This window comes from Lutra lutra, chromosome 2 (assembly GCF_902655055.1).
Source record: "Lutra lutra chromosome 2, mLutLut1.2, whole genome shotgun sequence".
NCBI classification, from domain to species: Eukaryota; Metazoa; Chordata; class Mammalia; order Carnivora; family Mustelidae; genus Lutra; species Lutra lutra.
This window is the reverse complement of record NC_062279.1, coordinates 89,503,175-89,522,781: the sequence shown is the minus strand read 5'-3', so window position 1 is coordinate 89,522,781 and position 19,607 is coordinate 89,503,175. Positions and strand designations below refer to the sequence as shown.

Sequence of the window (19,607 nt, the reverse complement as noted above, 5' to 3'; positions counted from 1 at the left end):
CATTTCTCCTGCAGTGCACCCCACCTGCTGAACCCAACAGAAGCCATCAGGCAAGAGAACCTGAAGATGTAATTCACACAGGCTCTGGGAAAGCTCAGGTTGGAGAAGGCTTAGAGAGTGAATGTAGAGTGGATTTGGAGGAGCAGATGGAAGGTTTCTAGATATTTAGTTGGGGGAAAATCTTTTCCCAGGATGGGAGAGGTAGAATTAACAGCTGTAGACCAGCTGTGTCCTCTCCTTGCTAGAATGAATCTTCTGGAGCTTCCCTTTGGAAGGCATGAATGTGCCCAGGTTTTTCATCCTATTTTCAAAGAACTTCTCAAACCTCAGCCATAAGATTCATTAAGGTTGTTGTATCTGCTTCTTTCAGAGAAGGCAGTGTGTAGCGGTGCACCACTGGGAAAAGCCATTGTTCTCCCTGTTTAATGTGTTGGCCCTCACCAAGGCACATGAGAGACTTCAACCATGTGCTGAATCCTGGAGGGACTTCTGCTTGGAGTGAGTCCTTTCATTAGTAGTTCTCACAAACACTACTCATCAAAGCCCACCATTGTTCCCCAGCAGATCCCAACACCATGAGAATGAGGCTACTTGGAACTGTTCTTAGGTATGATTTGCTGTTTTTCTTAATCCTGGAAGAGAACTACCCCAGTGAATAGTTCTTGGTGCATTCACAGAGCTGAAAGCACTTGAAATTCCTCTCCCAACTAGCAGAGCTTAACAACCGATTTACTCTATTAACAAAAGGGAGACAATTTCCATTGAATCCAAAGAGGTTTTCTATTGTGCTTGTTGAGTTTAACTAATAAGGGAAAGTCAAATAAGAATAGAGCAGAAAGCTAAGAACCTGACATTCAGGGGAAAGAAATTTCAGGGAAGTAGGGAATGAAATAAATGGGGCTGGGGTTAGGGGCGTGGGTTGTAGAGAAAAGAGCTAAAGGCAAAGAAAGAATAGGAGTAATATATCTGATCATATCATGGGCTAGGCTTCAAAGGTGAATTGTCATGCCAGTAACAACATGGAGCAAATCATTCAGGTATTATTAAGTCCTGCAACATGACAAATGCCACAGGCCTTCAGGGGTGCCATACTCGGGAGTAGATTCAGAATTTGTGAACCAGAAGTTTACTGTATGTATTGGGTCTTCTTTTTTAAAATAGAAAAATCAAAATTAGGTACGAGGCTTTGTAAGGAGCACATTCAAGTGGGGAACTTTAAAGCTTAAGCTTAAGTATATGTGAAAAATGGAGGGAGGAAAAAATAAATGTAAATATGAGAAAGCCCTGCATGCACAGAGAAAAAGGAAATAAAAGGCCAGATATCGTAATATGATTCAGCAAATAAAAATAAATATGGCCAAAATAATTTTTCACAGTACACCACTCTCAAATAGCTCCCAAGGCAAAGCATTTTTACTATACTTGATTCAACTTCAGTTACAGAATCATCTATCTAATATTATAGGAGCCGGTGGTATCACAGCCTGAATTTTACAAAAGTCAGAAGAATTGACCTTGTCTATATGTCAGTGAAAACCTGTAACTGGTTTTAAGACACCATGTTTGCAGGGTGCCTGGCTAGCTCACGCAATGGAGCATGTGACTCTTGATCTCGGCGTTGTGAGTTAGAGCCCCACATTGGGTGCAGGGGTAACCTAAAAATAAAAATTTTTTAAATAAATAAATAAAGATACCATGTTTGCTCAGGTCTTCATGCTCTCTTAGCCCATTGGAATCATTTTTTTAAAGGATTTTATTTATTTATTTGACAGAGAGATCACAAGTAGGCAGAGAGGCAGGCAGAGGGAGAGGGAGAAGCAGGCTCCCCGCTGAGCAGAGAGCCCAATTCGGGGCTTGATCCCAGGACCCTGGGATCATGACCTGAGCCAAAGGCAGAAGCTTTAACCTACTGAGCCACCCAGGCGCCCCTGGAATCATTTTTAACATAGGCCACAGTAGAAACTTTCAGAAGGGCTGGCAAATGCCTGAGGGCTAGAACAGAGAACTGCCTTCATGGGTCCATCATGTATAGTTGTGAAATGAGACCCAGTGAGATTAGTGAGTGGCGAGTGGTATGATCAGATGAGGAGCTCTGGGAGGAATGATGAAGAGGTGTGGAAACATAGCTGTCGCACAGTCTTGCCTAAGATAAGCCTGTGGGATCCTCTAAATATAATTAAAGTAACCCTTTAATTATTTGTTGTAGAAGAGGAAGAATGTACTAATTTCTTCCAAGCTGGAGAGAGAGAGAGAGAGAAATCTTTGAGAATGTCCCTGAGAAACAATTCCTCTTGAAATCTTGCATGTTTGTCATTCATGACTGGGCACAGTGGCACAGAACTCCAGAACCTCTCACTGGATGGGTACTCTTTATGAAGTGGAGGTGAAGTGACAGGAATAACAGACGGTTCACAGGTGAAGTGCTTAGCATAGTTGCTGGCATATAGTAAAATCTCAAAAAATACAGGACATTATATTACCTATTATGTATAATAGTTAATGACAAAAACCTACATTTTCAATAAAGCTATAGTTAGATGAATAAGTCAAAATCCCAAAGCTTCTTATGAGCTAAACTCAGAGTCCTAGAACATCACTTCTACCTCAGTCATTTGGTGAAGTAACTACAGCCAGTCCAATTCGAGTGGCAGAGAATTAGACCTCTCAATAGGAGGGACAGCAGACAACTGACAGCTATCTTTACCGTCCTGTAATGTTTATGTGTGCGAAATAAGAAATGTTAGAAGTTGTCTCAAGACAGCTACCCGTGCAAGTTAGAATAGAGTTGACATTCGTGGATGTTTGGTTCTTAAAGGGGAGACCTGTTTCTGTCATACCAAATATTTCATCTAGATGTTTGTTTTGAGGCAACATGGGCTGTCCAGTAGAAGAATTTCAGGCATTTGAAATTTCAAATCCTAGGTTTCCCCCAAAAGGCCACTCCTATAAAATTCAGTCTAGCTGTCATCTTTTAAAATTCCAGATGAGGTTCTCATGAAAGTTTGATAATGAGACACTCTGTTTCTAACAGAAGGAAAAGATTCTCCTCAAAGTTCTCCACCATCTCTCATCCCTAACCTCTCTAGACCCACAAAAAGAAAGAGTGGTACAAAGGAAAGAACTCAAAAGGGATGAATTAAAGTCTCTGCAAAGTATTGATTGGACTTATTAAACCATTTTTGCTTTATGAATGTTTCAAAGAAATGATATCCTTCATTTCATTTGTAGAGGTGAAATCACCAAATGACTATATGATCACATTTGAGTCTCAAAACAACCCTAGAAGATAAATAAGAGAGGTATGATATTTTTGTCTGTTTTGTAGATAAAGAAATCAGTGACTTGACAAAAAATCTCTTGGCTGGCAAAGGCAGCTCAGTTCTGGAGCTCAGATCTTCCAACTCAGTACCAAGTGTTCTCTCAGCTATGCCAATTCCTCTAAATAGACACACAAATTTGGGCGAAATAACATTATCTAATTTCACGTCAACTCTCCATATTTAAGTCCCTAGGTTAATAACTTTGTATTCAAAAATTTGTCTTATTACTGCACTTTTCACCCAGAGTTGTATTTGTTCTTTTTACAAAAAAGAACAATTTGCATTTCGTAGAGCACACACACCAAATTTGAATGTCTCAAAATATATGACTTTTTACTGATCCAAGATTAAATGGTATTCGTCATGCTTAGCAAGGACATCATGGTTTCATTTTCAAAGTACTTTGCAAGCATCAGCTAATTAAGCCTCCCTGTCATCTTCAGTATGACAGTTGTTTTCAAAATATCTCTCATTTCCCAGGAAAGTTCTCCACTCTGTCTTCTTTATACAAATCAGCACATTTGTTCAGTTCTTAAAATAAGCTAAAGGCTGTGAAATTACTTTGATCAGTGTGTGGCAAATACAATTAGCTCAGTAAGGAAAAATGCCCAGTGACTGATCTGAAGGACAAAATGGAACACAAGCACAAGAACTCAAGGCCTTCTACATTCTGAACACTAGATTGTTCCACGAGGTCTAGTCTTTAAAAGTATAACACAGTCATCTGCTTTATAAGTGAAAATTTGAGGTGGTTTCCTACTAGGGTCATTCTAAATGACACAGTCATATTCTGTCTTTAAATTTTGTCTTTTATTTCAGGATGAAAATAAACATGAGAACTAAAAAATAGAACTAAAAAATGGAACTAAAAAATAGTTCCATTCTAGACACAGTAAATAATCAGGGACCATATAGGAAATATTGGGTTGACTGTCCAAAAGCCTGCACGACTAGTCACCATAGGTCATGTGACAAACCCTGTACTTATTTCATGTCTTAGTACGTCTTCCCACAGCTATGCAAAGATTCTCAGCATTGTAGTAGCTCCTTTGGGCTAAGAACAATGAGAAAATACCTCTTACCTGAGACCAGAAAGACATTAATTCAGGAATATCCTTATCTCCTAAGTATGGATTAGATGCATGTAGAAAACTAGAATTTAAATGTGTGGAATAGAGGACATGTCTGTTTGAGTTTATTTTATTTTATTTTTAATTTTTAAGATTTTATTTATTTGACAGACAGAGATCACAAGTAGGCAGAGAGGCAGGCAGAGAGAGAGAGGAAAGGAGGCAGGCGCCCTGCTGAGCAGAGAACCCGATGCGGGGCTCGATCCCAGGACCCTGGGATCATGACCTGAGCCGAAGGCAGAGGCTTAACCCACTGAGCCACCCAGGCGCCCCTAAAATACTTTCTAATCAACACTATCGATTTTCTTAGTTCTACAGAGAATAACAGCTAACATTAAAAAAAAAAAAAAAAAAAAAACCGGGCGCCTGGGTGGCTCAGTGGGTTAAGCCGCTGCCTTCAGCTCAGGTCATGATCCCAGGGTCCTGGGATCGAGTCCCGCATCGGGCTCTCTGCTCAGCAGGGAGCCTGCTTCCCTCTCTCTCTCTCTCTCTCTCCCTCTGCCTGCCTCTCTGTCTACTTGTGATCTGTCAAATAAATAAATAAAATCTTTAAAAAAAAAAACAACAAAAAACCCAAAAACCCACAACCTGTGGTTTTCAGAAGAGATTTAAGTATTTTTTGATTTTTCTTTTAACCAGATACTATTCATCACAGTAGGAAAAGGTTTTAATGAAAGGGGCTGAACTGACTCACGCAAAAGCACTGGTTAGTAAAAAGTCTTCTTTTTCCCCTGGTGGCATACTCCTGAGCTGAAGGCAGTGGCTTTAACCCACTGAGCCACCCAGGCGCCCCTGTTTGAGTTTATTTTTAAAGAGTGAACTAAAAGTAGAAATGTTCCAAAACCAAGACACCCGGGAAGCTTAAGATCACCAAGGGGAGGAAGACCTGGAAGGATGGAGGGAAAAAAGTAAAGGAACATTAAAGATTCATTTTCTTTATAACACAACTATTATACAAGACATAAATGACTACAACGATAATATTGATGAGATGCACCAGGCAGAATGATGGAAATAACAATCAGTTACATGTATACGTTACTTCAGAGTTCGCAAAGAGCTTCTCCACCTCAGCGGCTCCCTCTGACAATGCAAGGAATTGTTATTCGCATTCTGTACATGAAGTTTAGAGAGATGAAGTAATTTGCTCAAGGTAATATTTAGTACTTGACAGAGCCAGGGCCCAAAGCCAGAATCTCTGATTTCTAGTCTTCAGCTTGTTCTGAAGCCATGGAAGAATGTTGGATTCTGAGTCGAAAGTACTGCATTCTAATCCTTGCTCACTTCTTAGCCTTGCGCATTTAGTCAAGTAATTTAGATTCTTCAGGCTTCCATCTTTATAGTCAAATGTTGTCTGCTTCCTTTCCTTATTGGATCAAATGAGACCATATACGAGAAAGTTTTTTATAACTGTGAAATGTTATATAAATGTAAAAAGAGGTATAGCTAAGTGCAACTTAATGAATTCCTGGGGCCTTGCCTCAACATGTCCTTATTGTTAAGCTTTCTTTCCTTTTGTCTGAAAGAACAAAGAATTCCTCTTCTCTTCAGAGTTAAACCTAACACCTGTGCTTTAATAATAGACCAGCAAATATTTAACAAATTCTATCATCTTCCTTCATCTTCATCATCATTGTACAGATAAACAATGAGCATCAAAAAGCTAAATATTTTATCCAAGATTGTGCAAATTAAGTAGTAGAGCTCTGAATCAGAGCCTTTGTCTTTAATCACTGTGGATGCAATATTGCCTTCACAATGACTCAGGCCACTTCTGTCTTCCACCTGTTTCAGTTATCTATGCATAACTGAAATCTACCCCAAATTTAGGGTGGTTGCATAACAGTGATGCATAACAATCCACCCCAAAATTAAATGGCTTAAAACCAACCCCCTTATTTGCACTAGATTCTGCAATTTGAACAGGACTCACCTGGGTAGTTCTTCTGGTGATTTTTGTCTAAAGTCACTCATGTGGCTCCAGCAAGCTGGGAGCTCAGCTGAAGCTGAACCATCCAAGATCGTCTTTCATTTCCCAGACTTCTATGTGGCCAGTGATTGAACTTATTAAGCCATTTTTGCTTTATGAATGTTTCAAAGAAATGATATCCTTCATTTCATTTGTAGAGGTGAAATCACCAAATGACTATATGATCACATTTGAGTCTCAAAATAACCCTAGAAGATAAATAGGAGAGGTACTATATTTTTGTCTGTTTTGTAGATAAAGAAATCAGTGACTGTGACAAAATCACACCTGATTCAGAGGTCCCAGCTAGTCTCTAGCCCAATTTTTTTACAACATGGTGAATGGCTTTCATAGGAAGACAAATCCCAATATGTAAGTGCCTACTAAGCTTCTGCTGGCATCATGCCTGATATTGTCCCATTAGCCAAAACAAGTCATAAGACCAAGGCCAAAGTCACAGGGAATAAGGCCCAAAAGTTGTCGTTCACTAGGGTTATCCTTGTTTATCACATCTCCTCCCTGTTTATCTTCTCATTCATTACTTACGCTGTCCCTTCAGCATAGATACTTTAATGACCACATTTTAATACAAATAAAAATTTCCAGTGACCACACATTCCCGTTTAGCTACCATCTTACATTCCTTTCATAGTCAACTACCTTAAGTGAGTGGTCTACTTTCATTGTCTTCATTCCTTCTTCTACTCCCCAGTCACTGCAGACTGGCCCACACCAACACCATTTCACCAAACCTACTCTCCTTCAATTCTCCAATAACCTCTGTATTTCCAAAGGCAGTGGATAATTCACTGGCCTCGTTTACTCTGACCTTTCTGTAACATTTAACACTTTCTTATGTGACTCCTTTCTCTGATCCTTTGTATCTTTAGCTTTTCTCATCCTCTAATGTCATTAAATGGTCTTCATTCACCAGGGTTGTAGCTCCTGCTCTCTGCCCTACTCACTATATAGCTTCCCATGCTAATAGCATTCAAAACTATCTTTAACCCCGAACTCTGTGCTTATCCCTAGACCTGTTTATCCAAGTATGTCACTACTCAAATGCAATGAATTTAAAACTAATTTATCATCTTTCTTCTAAAATCATATCTTCCTGTTATAATCCCTTATCTTGGTGATAAATGCCACCATTTACCCAGCTGCCCAAATTAGAAATGTGATAACCCAAGACTCTTCCTTTTCTTCTTCCAACAGTATCCAATTGGTCATTAACTCTTCTATGTTCTGACTTTAAATAGTTCTCAGAACTCTCCAGTGGTAAATGTTTAACAATCAGCTTTGGACAGGATGGTTTGGGGCTACTGGGGTTGTTGGGTAGCATTATCTGATTTCAAATGCCATTTATCCCTATTTCTGTTGCATTATGTATACATCACATTATATTAAGTCAAATCATTGATTTACTTGACCTCCTCCTTTTCCATTCTTCAGACAGGAACCATAGCCCTGTGCTTAGGTAGTGTCTAGTAAGCACTTAATAAATGGATAAAAGAGTGAAAGAGTGATGTACTCCCTGGCCAACATGATACGTTTCTTCTTGATCCATTCAGCTGCGCTCCATTTAAGAAAACAAAGGGAATTGTGTAAGATCCTATGATCAAGTTAAAGGGAATTGTTTTTCTCAAATTTAATGAGCTATACACATTGCTGTAAGAACTAAAATCAAGGGAAATTAGTCTTGAAACCCACAATACTTGTGATGATTCTTCCTTGCTCTTTATGTTGCTACCATTTATAAGAAAATGTGGTAACAGCCTCTTAGCCTCATTTCATTGTTATTTGTGATGAATGTAGGCAAGAGTCCTGCATCCTGCAGCCCTGTTAAGCTGTTACCTAAAATTAACCATCACACATGTTATCCCCATTTTAGATAGGGACTCTGAGGCTCAGAGGGTTAAGTAATTTGCTAAAGATGACATAGATGGCAGCTGCGGGACCAAATTCAAATACACATCTTTCTTTTTTTTTTTTTTAATTTTTCTTTTTAAGATTTTATTTATTTATTTGACAGACAGAGATTACAAGTAGGCAGAGAGGCAGGCAGAGAGAGAGGAGGAAGCAGGCTCCCTGCTGACCAGAGAGCCCCACGTGGGGCTCGATCCCAGGACTCTGAGATCATGACCTGAGCCGAAGGCAGAGGCTTTAACCCACTGAGCCACCCAGGCACCCCCAAATACTAATACTTCTAACCCCAAAGCACCATTCTCCTTGTACTAAACTGGTAGTTCTCCATCAGGGCAATTTTATCCTCCAGGGGATACCTGGCAATATCTGGAGACATTTTTGGTGTCATAACTGGTGGGGGATGAGGGACTTGCTATGAAATCTAATGGGTAGAAGTCTCACAGTTGCTGCTAAACATCCTACACACAGAAGAATGCTAAACATTCTACATACTACAAAGAATCACCCACCCAGAAATGTTCATAGTGCCAAGATAAAGAAAGCTGGCACTAAATTATACTATTTTGTATTTTTACCATTTCCTACTGCTAGTAGAATAGTAATATGCTGATCTAAAATATAAATGACTGTAGTTCCATAAATCTAATAAATACTGGCTAAAGGAATGAATGAATGAATGTTAAATTTTGAATATAGGGGAAGGAAACTGCATTTTTCAATGACTTTTTACATTAGCATTCACTAAGAGCATAAAATATTTTAAATTATCATCAATAATAGAAATAGGAAATAGATACCACTTATGTGCTTGAAGCATTAAATACCACAATATAAAATGTTTCATTTTGATACTATAAAATCATACAGTATATTTTCAATGGTATTAGTAGTTTAAGGAAAAGAGATAACAGCAGTTTGTGGTTCATGAGATTCATAGAATTATCATGTTTTAGCAGTATAAAATATTAGAGCTGAAGGATCATCAAGGTCACCTGCTTCATTGTTCATCACTTAAGAAAATTGTATCTAGGAAAGGGTAAGTGAGTTACCCAAGGTCTCTTGGCCAGTGAAGGACATTGTTGGAACCAGAATTCAGCTCTCCTGACAGTTACATGCTTTTTTCATTCCAAGGTATTTTTTCAATATCTCTGAAGTGTTAGAATTTGGGGTGTGGGGTGTTGCTGCATATTTTCATTTAAACATTGTACTTCATCCAAAGGAAATTGAATTTCTATGTTTTTGCCTTGTTTAGACAATAAAAAGCATTATTGAAAGGGATTTTTGATATCAAATAACCCAACCAACATTCTATGATAAGACTTTTTCCTCAACATAGAAAAATATATTTGCTGTGTATGCAAACTCTTGAACCTTACAATATCGGAACTCTTTATTTAAAAATTTAGAGTGAATTCTCAACTTGGTCCCATACTGGCTTAGGGTTTTTTTCCTCCTTCCATGCATCTTTGTATTAGAGGTAAATGGAGATCTTGATTTGCAAAGGAGCTGGGAATGCACCAGCACAGGAGCCAGGAAAGCTGGGTTCAAGGCCAGTTTTCTTTCTTAACAGCTCTCTGGCCTCCAGCATGTCCTGTCATAGCCTTTCTAGCCCCATTCGTCATCTCCCACATCATGAGGTTATTGCAAAGGTTGAAGAAGATACTATCCCATCTGTAGATCTGTTTGGTAAACCCAGAGCACTTTGATAATATAAACTTTCAGTATTTGTTATACACCATTACTAGTTCTAAATAATGTTTATTTAAGGATATAAACAGAACACACATTCCTCTGTTAGTACTCTGAATTCCTGAAGTTATGGACAGTCATTTTCAGAGGGGTCCTTTAGAGGAATTGAATTTAAGTCTCCAAGCTGAATACATACATGTTATTCTTATTAAAAATGGAACAGATTAGTTTATTTGAGGTGATACAAGGTTACAAGTGATTTATGTTTTCCCCCACACTCAATCTTTAATCTCCATTCTTCCAACACACTATCCCCTAGTCAGAATAATGGGATAGGTGAGAAGTGTGTTCTTATTTTTTCTAACATGATAAGGAAGTCTGTCCTACCACCTGTAGGCTCCTTTTCTTTAATAAAAACTTTATTTGCTAATGAAGTTAGAACCAAGACCTTAGTAATTCCTATTGTCCTAGAAATAGTAGTAGCAGCAGCAGCAGCAGTGGTAGTAACACAGATATAAATCAGATAAAGAAATAGAAATCATCTGTTCATTAGATAGTATAGATGAAACATATGCATATATTGCAACTCTGCTAAAATTCCAGTATAATGATAGGAAAGGAAAAATAATAATATAAACTCACAATGAAAAGAAAAAAGAGAGGGTGACAAGATAAAAGATAACGGCAAATTTTTGGAACGTAGCAAGCAATTGGAAGAACAGGGAAAGCTTAAATCTAAGGATGTTCAGAGAAGGGTGCCATAAACAAAGAAGCCAATTCCCACTGCAGAACTCAAAAAAGTTTCAAAATTGGGGGGTACCAAGTCATTTGGAAGTTGAGGCAAGGGTAGAGGCTGAAATCAGGGGGATTGGTTGAAAGCCTCTCAGATAAACTGATACCAGATTCTTGCTCATGCTGGCATTGACAGAGGACTCTCCATTTCACCCTAAACAGGAAAGAGAAGGTTATTCTCTGGCCCTGGGTTTTAGAAAGGCACCATGGAGGGTGGGATATGATGCCATACAGAAATCTGGGGACTAAGTGAGAGTCTGTGTATGCCCTGAGAGATTTCCAGTCCCTTCACTCCATCTCACAGCATGGAGCAACCAGGCTTTTACCCCGCCCTATGGGGTAGGAAGTATGAAGATCTTCCCTGGGGGGGCAGGGGGAACTCCCCAAGGAAAAAAACCTGACAATGACATCGAGGGCATCGTGTCAAAAGTGTTAGGTTACTGTCTGAGCCCCTCCGTGGTAGCTCTCCAAAGTGACAAGCCCTGCCTGTGAAATGTCGAATTGGCTTTTTAGTGACTTGCTACTAAATATTACCATACAAGCAAGACATTACACATTCGAGAAAAGCTTTCGACATAAAAATCAAAGACCAAAGTAAACCAGAAAAACAGGGATAATATGGAAACAGAAAATACAGGGTTCAGAGAAAATTTTTTAAATATTGAATTAATTTCTTCAAAAACAAGAGTATATATCACACTAAAGAAAAAAGATGATAACATCTAAAAGGGGGAACATCAGGAAATAAATTTAAAGTGTGTGAGCAAAACACTTAAAAAATTAATAGTAGAGAAAAAAGATAAAAGTGAGGCAGTTTCCCAGAATAATATAAACAAGATGGAAAAAAGGAGCAAAAATTGTAAGTAAATTAGAGAACCAACCCCAAAATTCTGACATTTAACTATTATGAATTCCAGAAAGAAAATACCAAAAAAATAGAGTAATAAAAATTATCAAAGAATTAACATGTGAAAATTTCTCAGGGGGCACCTGGGTGGCTCAGTGGGTTAAGTCACTGCCTTCGGCTCAGGTCATGATCGCAGGGTCCTGGGATCGAGCCCCACATGGGGCTCTCTGCTCAGCGGGAAGCCTGCTTCCCCCCTCTCTCTCTGCCTGCCTCTCTGTCTACTTGTGATCTCTCCCTCTGTCAAATAAATAAATAAAATATTTTTTAAAAATTTCTCAGAACTGAAATATATGAATTTCCAAATGAAACAGGCCTAATGAGAGCCTAACGTAAATTAAAAAGGATCCAAACTGGAGTGTCTGGCTGACTTAGTATGCAACTTTTAATCTCGGGTCATGAGTTTGAGCCCTGCATTGGGTGTAGAGATTACAAAAATAAAAAATAGGGGTGCCTGGGTGGCTCAGTGGGTTAAACCTCTGCTTTTGGCTCAGGTCATGATCTTGGGGTCCTGGGATTGAGCCCCACATCAGGCTCTCTGCTCAGTGGGGAGCCTGCTCCCCTCCCAGCCCCGCCTGTGTCTCTGTCTACTTGTGATCTCAGTCTGTCAAATAAATAAATAAAATCTTAAAAAAAAAAAAAAATAGGTTTTTTTTTTTTTTTTAAAGGATCCAAACTAAGGCAGAGATTGTAATACCCTAAGATACTAAGAACAAATATTGAAGCTTGGGGGAAAAACTTAAAAGCTTACATAAAGAAAGAAAAAAACCAATTCTCATTTAAAAAAAAAAACTGGAGGAAAAACAACATGGTATTCTTACTAGTGTTAGGTACGTTATTAAACGAAACGAGACTGAGACAAGGTGAAAGTTATTTAAAGCTCTATTTTATGATAAGTATTAGAAGTTAGACTGATCGGCCAGGGGAACAAGACTGAGACAAGGTGAAAGTTATGCAAAGCTCTATTCTATGCTAAGTATTAGAAGTCAGACTAACCGGCCAGGGCTGTCTCCGAAGAGAGCGACCACCCCCAGCTTACAGGCTCAAGAATTGACTGACTGACCGGTCAGGGCCGCTTCTGTGGAGGCCGACCCCTCCCCATCTTACAGACTACCTTTTATAGAGCAAAAGTCTGGCCACACATAGGTGGCCAATGAGATTGTAGTCATGCTAGGTCACACGCAGGTGGCCAATTGAATTACAATTTACCCTATAGTAGCTGTTTGACCTAACCTATTACTCTGGTCAGAACTGGTGTTCAAGGTTGGCGCCCAAACGTCGGGGTTTACATTCTTTGGTGGTTAGGGAAAAAGTATGTGTGTTTCTTACTGATTGGATGTCTCCACCTGGCCCGACTCGTCCTTGTATTCTGGGCTCTGTTATCAAGAACTGGCCGACCTGGCCTTGTATTCTGGGCTCTGTTATTAGGAACTGGCTGACCATATTTTACTGGTTTCCCAGACTTGCTTCTAAGTAAGTTTCTCTGCAGGGAGGGAGGCAGGGTCAATTTAAGTTTTACTGCACAAACGACAAAATGGCTTTTAACCAAGATGGAGTCGCTCTGGCTAAATAGGTCCTTACACTAGCAATACAGGAAACTAAAAGAAAATGGAATATGTTTTAAAATTCTGAGAAAAGCAATGTTCTGATCTAAAATTCTGTATCAAGGGAAGGATAAAATACTCATGTTTTCTTAATATGCGAAGTCTCAAAACTTCTGTCCCGTATAAATTGTTTCTTTTGGAAGCTTCTGGAGGATATGCTCCATGAAATGAAGGAAAACACCAAAAAAAGAAAAACATATGAGACCCAGGAAGCAAAAACTGAAACCCAGGAAAAGAGCAAAGGAAAGGGGATTCCCAGGGAGGTGGTGAATAGCCCGCCAGGAGGAAAGCAGGCCGGCTGCCTGGGGTGCGTCAGTCATGTGGAGCAAGACAGCCAACACCTGGGAGACACAACTCCAAGGGGAAAATAAGCCTTGGGGATTTTCTTAGGGGTTTGTTGTTGTTCTAGTGTTGCCATTGTTACCATATTAAAAGGAGTTTTTAAATGTTGTTGGAAAATTGGGGAAGAATAAGTATACATGGGGGCGCCTGGGTGGCTCAGTGAGTTAAGCCTCTGCCTTCGGCTCAGGTCATGATCCCAGGGTACTGGGATTGAGCCCCACATCGGGCTCTCTGCTCTGCAGGGAGCCTGCTTCCTCCTCTCTCTCTCTCTCTGCCTGCCTCTCTGCCTACTTGTGATCTCTGTCAAATAAATAAATAAAATCTTTTAAAAAAAAATAAGTATACATGGAAAAGTATATTAAAAGAGGAGGCAATTTCAGGGCACCTGGGTGGCTCAGTGGGTTAAGACTCTGCCTTCGGGGGTGCCTGGGTGGCTCAGTGGGTTAAAGCCTCTGCCTTCGGCTCGGGTCATGATCTCAGGGTCCTGGGATCAAGCCCCGCATAGGGATCTCTGCTCAGCAGGGAGCCTGCTTCCTCCTCTCTCTCTCTGCCTGCCTCTCTGCCTCCTTGTGATCTCTCTCTGTCAAATAAATAAATAAAAAATCTTTAAAAAAAAAAAAAAAAAAAACTCTGCCTTCGGCTCAGATCATGATCTCAGGGTCCTGGGATCGAGCCCCGAATCAGGCTCTCCGCTCGGCCAGGAGCCTGTTTCTCTCTCTCACTCTGCCTGCCTCTCTGCCTACTTGTGATCTCTCTCTGTCAAATAAATAAATAAAATCTTAAAAAGAAAAAAAAGAGAAGGCAATTTCTAGGGCCAGACAAAACAAAATATTGTTCAAGAAATAAATGTAAGTGTGGTTCAACACAGGAAATTACTACTTGGCTCAGCTGCAAGGAATATACACATTATTCGTAAATGTTATATAGTGATTTAAGTAAGAATTGTGATGTCATTAGTTTAGGAAGAGAAATGGGGAAGGAGAAGAGTATGTTTGTGCATGTGTGTGCATGCATATGGCATGTGTGTTAAGCGATAGCTATTATAGTATTAAATCAATAGAATAATTTTTAACATTAATATGTTTTTAAATATGTATTTATTTTAAATGTCTATTTAAGCATCTGTTTTGAAATACTGAGGTAACCAGCAGAAGAAACTGTTTACATTCTTTATAAACCTCAAAATATTATTTAAAGCTCTATGGATACATTTATGTATAAAAGATTGCAAAAATAATTTAAAAGAGTCACCTACTATTTCTAGGAGACCCAGAGAATATCTTTTAAAGACTAGAAACTCTGTTCCTAATCCCAGATGGAGTTGGATTGCCAGGTTTAGAAATACTCCACAGGGAAATGTACATCACCCACTCCTTTTAAGACAATTCCCCTGGAGGCCAATTTACTTCGCCTCTTTGAGCTTCTCTTGCCTCATCTCTCAACTGAAAAAGTTCATTTAGAACAAACTCCAATTCAAAACAAATAGCAGAACTGAAACAGACCAGGGGCAAATGCCAGCTCTTCTTTTGGAGGAGAGCCTCTGCTCAGATCCAGCTGCCTGTTGCCAGGAAGACCAGTGGTTGCTAAGAGGCCCAGTGGTTCAGGAGAAACTGCAGATCTGGGGGGTTGTGGGGGGTGGGGGAGGGTGGAGTTTTTGTTTTTTTTTTGTTTTTTTTTTTTTTTTGTTATTGTTGTTCAGATCTGGGTTTTTACCTGAAACCTTTGGACTTTAAAATGCTGTTTTAAATACCCAGTGCCTACCAAACCAAACCCATCTGCAGGCCCCCACCCATCCACACAGACTGCCAGTGTGAGACCTCTGAATTAGAGGAACACTGATGACTGCTTTAGGCAGCACAATGTCTCATTCCTAAAACTCTGCATTGAATTTATGTGTTTCTTCACCACCGAAGAGGCGGGTTGTTTTATCCCAACCTGACATACTATACTATTTCACTTTGTCCCTTTTATCTTCACTGTGAACACTCACAAATCTTAAGACCCAAATCTGCATAGCGCCTCTATTCAAGAAAACACAAGCATAAAGAGAGGTAAGTTCTGCCAAACACAGCTGGGCCAGAAAATCAAGGAGTCATTCTCACAGAGACACGATTGGGTAAAAACCCGTTAATCCATTTTTCCAGATATGTTAGTGTACACAAAGACAATAATCACCTTTAAATGTAAGGATCAATATCAAGCTCAATATTTGCTGAGATTATCTTTTAATCTTTCACAAGGAAATTTTACCCACCCCTGCTAATTATCTTCTTGGTTCACAGGCCTAGAAAACATGAAGACTGTGCTTTTTTTCCTATACATTTTGGGAACTGCAGCTGCAATCCCGGTAAATATCCTTTTTTTCTGTTGTTACATCTCTCCTTCCTGACATTTAATTTAGACATCCTCCATTTAAAAAGAAAATGTGTGCATATAGTGGTTTGAAATTCTCTTTTTAATTTTAATGTTATTTTTTTCCCAAGCAGGGAACAAACAACTAGAAAAATTGAGATAAAATACTTTCTAAAAGAATACTTCTTTCAGAACTACCAGATTCCACAAGATAGAATAAATCAAAAGCTGAAAATGTCGATTATCAGTTTTTAGAAAGGGGATATGCCAGGGCATAAATGCCAATGAGAACGGGAAGAAATAAATTGTCTTACGAAAATTCATCACTTAGCATGAGAAGCCCAAGAAATTAGTATGAGAAGTCTTGGGAGTGCATACCCATACCCTTTAGCAGCATTTCCTTCGAGTTCAAATATATACTGGCTGATCAATTCTGAGTCTGTAATAAAACAGGAACCGATGGGTTAGGGGCAGGAAGTGGAATCGTGATCATAAATCAGCTCCTAACACATCCTTGGAGGTGGGGGGTGGTGTGGATGTTGTTGAAAATAGAACTAGAGCATTTTTTTTTTCTTCATGCTCAGATACACTGGCCCCACCATTCACACAGCAATAAATTGTCTACACACAAATCAGAATCATTTGAGACCATGTCAGCCCCCTTAAAATTACCTGAAAGTGTTTGTTGTTGCTGTTGTTAGCAGAACCATGGCTTGGATGATCATCATCCACTTAATCTATAATCAAACCAAAGGATTTGTGCCATTTTTTTCTTTTTCACCAAATGGAGGAATCAGTCTCCTCTAAAGAAACAAAGTAATTTCTCTCATCCCTTCTCTTCCTCATTCTCTACTCTGTCTAGGCTTCTGTCCTTGGTTTTTGGATAGCTGGTGGCTAACATTTGGTTGACAGATGTGTCAGCAAAGACAAACATCATGCCGCCCAGACCAGGCAGTTCTTAGAAAACAGAGTGTATGACAACACTGCTAGGGCTTATGCTTAAGTAACTGGAGCTACTCCAGCTGAAATTATACATTGTCCTCTGAAATTACAAAAGTGGGATAAATTATGTTCAGCACAGAAAGAAGCTTCCACAGACCCATTGTTTTCTCCTAAAAATGTGTTTTGCCCTTGCAGCTGTTGCCACTATGTAAACAGACATCAAAAGTGTCTCTCAACCAAATGTTTGAATAACACATCTACATGTAGACACATTTTAGATGTTTTTTCTTTAGGACAGTTCCTTGTGCAGATCCAGTCAGATGCTAAAAAGCTAAATATCTTCTCATACGGTTTACCCATTAAAAATCTTGTATCATTTTCCTCACCTGCCTGAATTCTACACAAGTAAGTGGATTCTATGTGGTTAGGAGATTCCACACAAATTTCCAGATGTTATGTTGTTATAGCTGTGGGAATAATAATAAAATAGAATTTGATTTCAGAAAATTTCTGAAAGAAGAAAAGCTGCTGTGCTTTTTTTGCATTTCTTCCAGCCTAAGGAGGCAGAGCAGAGGAAGAAGGGTGCAGAGAGTGGGGCGCGGTTCCCCACTAATAAGCTAAAATCTCCTCCTTCCATTGCCTTCCATGATGTCTCTGCTGGCAATCTGCCAGACTGGCCACCGTTCTTTCTCCTTTCTCTCTTATAAATGGCTTCTTTGGAAATTTTTTCAAATATCATTACTCCTTTTAGTTGAGAAGGTGATAAGAAAGCAAGAGAGCAAACAGCATCTAAAATGAATCTTGTATGCCATGTCTTTCCTTATATAATCAGTACAACAGAATGTAATCATAAAGACAAGTCAGTGAAAATAGGATCTGAGTTCTGTACTTACACCTAGATCTGCTGACATCTGAGCATCCGTAGTATCTCTCCGATAAAGATTTGTGGTGAATGCCTGCTTACAGTATCAGACAGTTAACAATGTTACCACTGTATCATACCACTGCTAACAACAGTCATTTTTTCACTTGGGTAGTTTTTTTCAATTTCCAGACTTTAATATATGTGTAAAGTTATCTTGATATTTCTGCTTATTTCAACTTGATAGATGACAGAGTAGAGATTTACAGTTTGTCAAGTGACAGATTCTTAATAACAGAGTCAAGACTTGAAGGGAGATCTCTTCTAAGTCCATTGTTAAACTTCTCCATTGAATCACTGCCCGCTCTTCATCTAGGCCTTTAGTCTTGCTAGAAATAGAACCATCCCCCTAGTTGAAATAATACTCCATACCTCTTCTTGACTAGAAAGAAGAGTACTGTTTCACACAACTTTTGAATTAGTTCCACATTAAATTATTTTTTACTGTAAGATTTCTTTTTGGATATAAGGCTGATAGTGTTAAGAAAATAAATATTGAATAAAAAGTTTATATCTTTTCTGCTAACTAGCAGCAGTTACTTAAAAGTTAACTTAAGAAAAAAAAAGTTAACTTAAGGAAATGTAGTGTTACATCCTTTGGTTAATTTAGTTTCACTTGGACTTTCTGCTAAACAACAGTTCTCAAAATTATAAAGTATGAATATTATATTTTTTTAAAAGTTTGAAAAGCACAGAAAATACTTGCAAAACTCAAAGATGACTGTTATTGAAATAATTTTTGCTCCATTTTCACCTAGTCTCTGCATATATAACATTTTCTTAAATATATTTGTGATTCTGTTTTCATTTAACATTATAATATGGACATTTGCTTATATTCTTAAAAATTCTAGAGTCTCTTTTTTTTAAGATTTTATTTATTTATTTGATAGAGAGAGATCACAAGTAGGCAGAGAGGCAGGCAGAGAAAGAGGAGGAAGCAGGTTCCCCGCTGAGCAGAGAGCCCGATTTGGGACTCGATCCCAGGACCCTGGGATCATGACCTGAGCCGAAGCCAGAGGCTTAACCCACTGAGCCACCCAGGTGCCCCGAGAGTATCTTTTAAGTGTTATTATGTATGAAGCATATTGCTACTAATAATGATGACAATAAAAGAGTAACTGGAAATTTTAAATGTTAACATCTAGACATGAATAACATGAGCTAATTTCTAATTTTTTCAGACAAGTGCAAGGTTCCTGTCTGATCATTCCAAACCAACTGCTGATTCCTTGAGTTCCATCCAACAGACTAAAATACTAGTAACACCTAACAACACTGCAATCCCCATGTTAAGGGTTGAAGATGCAGAAAATGAAAAGGAAATTACAGTGTCTGTAGATCATCCAAACCATAAGGTAAAAGTAACATGGTTACACTGTTACAATTTTAAAATTTTCCAAAGGTCTCAATTTCAAAGCGTAGTCAAGGATATTACCTCATTCTCACTAATCTCAGTTTAATTTTTAAAAGACAGTGATCACATCAACTGTCTCCAATCACCAGAAGAACTGTGAGAATAAGTTTTATACCTTCGGCCAATATAATATATATATATAATCATGTCGTATCACAAAATTTGAATTCAAGTTAAACTCTTGGCTATAGAATGTGGAGAACATCATATATGAGTTTACTTGATATTATGCGATGATAAAGAGTAATAATATTAAGTGTTGGCTTATGAATTATAAATAAAATATAGATATTCCATT

At 38.7% G+C, this 19,607-nt stretch overlaps 1 protein-coding gene across 1 annotated transcript in view; it reads left to right on the top strand.

Annotated features, from left to right (window-relative positions):
* Window positions 1-19,607, top strand: part of SPARCL1 (SPARC like 1) — a 50,478-nt gene that overhangs the window by 13,844 nt on the left and 17,027 nt on the right. The window contains exons 2-3 of the mRNA XM_047717936.1: window positions 15,959-16,023; window positions 19,077-19,250. Of these exons, the coding sequence (XP_047573892.1) occupies window positions 15,970-16,023; window positions 19,077-19,250 (228 nt within the window). The 5' untranslated portion in view covers window positions 15,959-15,969. The remainder of the gene's footprint in view (window positions 1-15,958; window positions 16,024-19,076; window positions 19,251-19,607) is intronic.